Raw genomic sequence first — 6,134 nt, forward strand, 5'->3', positions numbered from 1 at the left:
TTTACTAACTCAACACATGAAGTATGAATTATGAAAGATCAAATATTTGGTCATGGTGGACCCTTTTGCTTTCAACAAAGCTTACAGATGCTCTTCCTGCATTCATTTGCATGCCAGCCAAAATTTAAAGAAAGAAAATGAAAACTAAATCTATTTTCACACCTTTTTTTTTTTGGACTCTTCTAGTCTTCTAATCATTTCTTTTCGAATAATCGTGGTGTTCTAACAAGCTTACACGGACCTCCACAACTTCTAATCTTTCCGAGCAAAAGCAAAAAAACAAGAAGAAAAAGACCCTTTTACATTTAACTGTGAAGAGTATGCACAAGAAAGACCTATTTACTCTGGCTGTCCAATCACCAATTTGGGATCTTAGAATACTTCAGGAAGTGCCTTGCCTTGAAGAAATGACCTGAAAAGAACAAGTGATCTCTCTGGCTGAGAGAAAGGAGCTTCATGAGCAGCACCTCTAATGGTTGCAAATGAAAGGATGTTATCATACACTTGAGTCCATCCACCAACCTAAAATGATGAAAACAAAGAAAGAAGAGAAAATAAGTTTCTACATGAATGTATTATTAAATTAACTGGACCAAATGCAATTTGTTTACCTGTTGTCCTGAAAACCAAACTCTATAGGGTACAGTTGTGTTCAGTCCCATCTGGTTTGCTAGTTGATGTACAACGGAGCGACTTCCAGTCAACGGAACAACAGAATCTTGATCCCCACTGTAGTCAAGATATTACACGTTATACTACGATCTTGAATCATTTACTAGAATTGGTGTTCGATGAAAGATTGTAATGTAGGGTTATACTTCATACGTACCTGTAAATTAAGACTGGAATTCTCTCCTTGACAAGCAATCCTACTATGGATATGGTTGGTATCTCTATATCAAGCAATTGATAATCCAGAATGCTGTGGCAGTATAAGGAAAAAATAATTAGTAAATCCTCACAAAATAGGTGGACCTTTAAAGCTACAAAAACAGCTTGTAACTGTGGTATAAGTAACTCTGCATTGAAATGAATTGTAGCAAGTGATGTGAAGAAACAACTTCATTTATATTAAAGTTGATTTTCTTAATTAAGATAAGCTTGTGAATTGACTTACGTGCTGCAAACATCCCAGCTGTGAACGCCAACAAGTCTGGCATGAAGAGCCGTTCTGACATCTTGTCGGTTTAAGTAATTGACAGTTTCATCGTCGATGCAGACATCTATCTTCTCACCATTTTCCTAGCAATTAGTATCAGTAAAACACAGTCAGTGTAGTTCGATAAGACAAAGAAGACAGTATTGAGACATCAACACAGTTTAAGCAACGACTTACTTGTGGACTTATAATATTGGACTGAGAGAGCACTGATGACATACAGACATCCAGGGTAACATCATATTTGTCCACAAATTTACTGGTTTCTCTACTTACAAGGCTCATGACTCTTGAACACATTGGTGATACACCGTCCCTGTAGTACTCGCTCACGTAGCGAGAATAATTGCAAACAGAAGTGAACATTCTGTAGGTGGAGTCTGATATTAGGCCATGAGACCAGAAGTACTCAGCCCTCGAATTGAAGTCAGTAGCAAATTCCAAGACAGGATTACCCAACTGACAAGAGTGACAAGAAAGAAAAAGAAAAGGATTAAACAAGGACTAACTTTTCGATCTCATGCACTACAAACGCAACGGATTTTATCAAATCCAACACCTTGTTTGCAGATGTGAACTAAATATTCATTTCATTAGGTCAAACTTACTGCAACTCCTTTCAAATTGAACAATTTCTTCTTGTTGTTCAGCTCAATCATGAGCTTGGCAAGTTGAGGTACATAATGGCCTGTAATCAACATACCAAAATATGAATACTAACCAAGAAAAAGATGTTTAACATGTTAATCAACGTGCTTAAGAAAAAGCTACCTGCATAACTCTCTCCAGTTAAAAATAAATTGTTTTCTCTATACTGTGGGAATTTGTTAAACCAGCGTTGCAAGAAAACAACATTGTCCCTGGCTAAAAAACATAAAGAAAAACACAAAAGTGTAAAGGCTTTAGGACGTACATATATAAAAATATAAAGCAATTAACAGCTACACTTCACAGAGACAAAATAGTAGGATTCCAGAATCTCATCAAACATGTTACTTTTCCTTTACACTACGAAAGAATTGCTTGTTTACTAATCAAATCAGTATTTAAATGGTGATGGGCATCACATGGTTATTATATAGAAAAGAATATTAGAACAGAAAAAGAAAAGATCAAACTTTTGGAGCCGAACTTTATGTCTGAATAAGAAAACTTAAACGTGAAATCCATGTTTTATGCAAGTAATCATATGAAACTATGGTTTAACCGTAGCTAAAACTTACTCACTACGTTTCAAGAGCAAGAGAGATAAGAGCTTCAATTACAGAAATTCATATATCTTAGTTACTATTTGGACAGTCAAATGTTTTTTTTTAAAACCACGTTTTGAATTGTTAACTATTGTCACTCATAGTAATTTGCCAAACAAATTGAAATGGAGAGTATACCTGTTATCTCATCATTAACAGTCTCATAGGAAGATGTATTAGTTGAATAAGAGAAGCCAACCCCAACTGGAGACTCTAAGTACAACATATTTGCCTCTGCATAATCAAGAGAAGAATCAATTTTTAACATTTGTTGCTAACGAAAGATACCCAAATGACCAAAAAAAAGAAAGTGACAAAATTCCACCTTTATTCCAACTGTGTTCATTCTTAACAAGAACTTGTCCTCTAGGTCTGAATGGACCATTCTCAGAAAATGCACCAACTCCCACAGAAGAACAACCAGGTCCTATAGAAAGCATCAAAATTTCAAACTTTTTCAAGAAACCAACAAACCAAATGGCAAAATCTGTATAAATAACCCTTAATTTCAAGAAAAAAAGTAACTTTAGTGTACCTCCATTTAGCCATAAAACAAGAGGCTTAGAAGCTGGATCTGTTTCTGCTTCCACAAAGTAGTAAAAGAGAGCTCTTTGTTTCTTGTCATCAACAGTGACATAGCCTGAAAACTGTTGAAATCCCACTTGGGGTTGTCCAGGTAATAGAATGATTTTGTCTGGATGATGAGGAGGAAATGCATACCCAATTCTTACAGAAGCACAAAGAAGAAAGAAAAAGAGAGACAGAGCCATTGCTTTTTTCAAGTTCTTGTTGAAGAAGAAAAGGAGTTTCTGATTTTGAGTGACAATACTTGAGAGAGCTGAAGCTAATATACTGGTAGGCACAAACAGAAAGTCATGGAACTTATGAGTGGGTGGCATTAAATAAATAGCATGCCTAGTCCAATTCACTACAGTAATAATAATACTATATTCAAACTGTCATATTTTCTTGTCTTGTCTCTAGGCGTGTAAATTTTTTTTGTTTTCCTATCCTGGTATCATATTTTGAATCGCAGTCCGATTAAATTTAAATTTGGATTGATGACTCACATATCCAAGCAATATGTGTCAAATTAGATCTTGATTACTTATCCAAAGTACTATTCTCTGGTTCGAAAACATGACATTCAAAGATCGAGAGTATATTCATAATCCCATACAACCGGGAGCCCACATCGAGTTAAGTGAGTCTGGAGGGTTTTTGATTCAATACGTGGGAAAGATTCAAACTCTACAGTTTTTACTTAAGGATAAAATAGTACTTAACACTCCGTCACACGAGCAATGTTAATGGGTGTTTGGCTAAGTAAATGTTAAGCAGAGAGGGACATGAACAAGAGAACAAAATGACCAGAGATAAAATGAAAGAAATTCTTAGCTGGTCCCCCATATAGTGTAGATGGGTTCTGTCAACAGATTCAGCACTCAGCAAAGAGGTGTTGTTTTCTTGAATATGAAAGAAGAGAGTAGGGACAGTGGAGTCCCCAGGTGTTTGCCTTTTCAATTCTTGAATTTCTCATAAAAAAATTTATACACATTTGGTTTTCTCATTAAGTTTACTATAAAATGAAAAAAATACTACAAATTGAAGGGAAAATAAATCATTATATGCTCTGTCACACAATTTGGTAAAGGCATTTTTCTTTATCCAGAGTAACTTTCTCATGCCTCAGAAAACTGACCAGAATAATGTGTCAACTCTCCATTTCTCGTATTGTTAATATCATGATTTTCTATGTATAAGAACAATATCGAGTATGATACATGTATTATGAAAATTATAAATCATAATGCATAATCCACCTCTATATGTGCTAGGAAGTTCTGTTTTTGGTGTAAATTTTATTTACTACTTCAACAATTTGAATGAATCTTCATATCAATTATAACATATATTATCATTAATATTATAATTATTTAATAATAGCAATTATAATGTTTGGATAAATAAGGGACATTAGTTGGAACATTGGAAATTGAGAAGTGATGGAATTAAATTAATCAAAAGGTGAATCATGGCATATACTACCAAATCAAATACAGCAAAGACTAAAAACATTATCTTTATGTACTTATTTGATTGAAGGAATTATAATTATATTGTCTTTGAAACTTTACTTGAAAAGGGTGTCTTTATAATAATGAGGTATCCAAACCATCATGATGATTTGTCACTATGCTTTTTTCACACACTCACAAAAAAAAAAAACCCATTATAACTTGTAAACTATAAGGTCCCCCACCCACCCACCCACCTTCTGAGATAACAGAAAGACCCTTTACAAAAGTTCTGCATTTTTTTTACCCCACTTGCACAAGCTAAGCACAAGTGCCAAAAGTTGTATATAGACTTTGAGAAGTTGGACCTTTTCCCCATTAGACTTGTAATATAACAATGAGAGTCTTTGTAGACCTTTTGGTTGAGATTCAAGTATAGTATAATGATTTGTGAACCGTTACATTCATATGATATTACCACGGGGTCATTCGATAGCTGGTTTGAAGGTGAGTTATGCAGATATTAAAGTTTGATAGTTAATTAGTTAGAAAATAAATTATTCATGTATATGATAAATACGATGTTTGATTTGCAATTGAGAAACCTGCACAACTCATACATATATAAGTTATGAGGAAAATCTATCTTAATTTATGCGAGATAGCTTTTTGAGACGATAAACAACTAACTCAAAATAGGGAAAAAATTGATTGTTCAATTAAAACAAATTATTGTGGCAGTCCCTAAGACCATATAAATCAGACGTCATATAATTATTTATACTCCTAACAAAGGTGACTCTTGTACTCGAGAAAATTTGAATCTGAAACCTCTTGGTTAGTAATAAAAAAGTATTTATCACTATATTATAATCGTTGGTGGTATATAATTATTTTCTTAATCATAAATGCAATGATATTTTTGGAAAAGAACATGGAACATAATTGTATTTAGACAAACTTTACTACTTTATAAGTTGGAAACACATTGAATAACTATCTGTTGACAGAAAGTCAAAAGAGTTTTTTTTTTTTAAAATTTAATTTTGGTAGGTTTTATTAAAGCTTCCCTACCTAACTAACCTTGACAATAAGTCACCTTGTGACAAATTAGAAGTGTAAACAAGAAGAAGCAGTTAATTAAATGTTGTCTTTAGTGAATTTAGGGCCTGTAACCACGCCGCTAACGCCGTCGACATATCTGCTACTCATACAACTTTCTTTGTACGCTAAACACAATACTCCTTCGATCGGATCGATTTGATGAGACTCTAATACTATTTTATTAATGGTGCTATGTAATTGGTTTACGCACTTATAAAGATTGATGCTTTTTCCCAGCCCACTAATTCAGCGTTCAACTGAATAATTATTTGTTAAAATGATGTAAAAGATCTTTGATCGAAAACAAATTATTTCACGATATAACTTATCTCACATGTATATAAAATAATTTATTCCATCACTATAATATAAATGATTAAATAAATTATTCCAAACATGATAATTAAATAAGATAACTTTTTTAATCCCATTCACTATTAGTTTTAATCTCTCACATCAAATGAGCCCTAAGTTTCTTGGTTTGGACAGGAGTACCGGACATTTATGGTTGATTGATACTTATTGCAAGAGGAGCGGGTGGGGGGTGGGGGGGGAACCGATAGCAATAGAGGTGGCAAAATAAAATCTAGCCCGTCGAATTTG

At 33.7% G+C, this 6,134-nt stretch overlaps 1 protein-coding gene across 1 annotated transcript; it reads right to left on the minus strand.

Annotated features, from left to right (window-relative positions):
* On the minus strand, positions 1-4,632 carry LOC101247625 (serine carboxypeptidase-like 45). The gene is made up of 10 exons (XM_004241597.5): positions 2,945-4,632; positions 2,735-2,836; positions 2,548-2,643; positions 1,931-2,023; positions 1,768-1,847; positions 1,337-1,618; positions 1,118-1,242; positions 830-922; positions 612-729; positions 1-522 (listed from the first exon to the last, which is right to left on the minus strand). The coding sequence occupies exons 1-10, from the start codon at positions 3,306-3,308 to the stop codon at positions 373-375; spliced, it is 1,503 nt and encodes a 500-aa protein (XP_004241645.2). The 5' UTR covers positions 3,309-4,632; the 3' UTR covers positions 1-372.
* Between the last annotated feature and the right edge of the window lie 1,502 nt (positions 4,633-6,134).

Source organism: Solanum lycopersicum, chromosome 6 (assembly GCF_036512215.1).
Source record: "Solanum lycopersicum chromosome 6, SLM_r2.1".
Classification (NCBI taxonomy): domain Eukaryota; kingdom Viridiplantae; phylum Streptophyta; class Magnoliopsida; order Solanales; family Solanaceae; genus Solanum; species Solanum lycopersicum.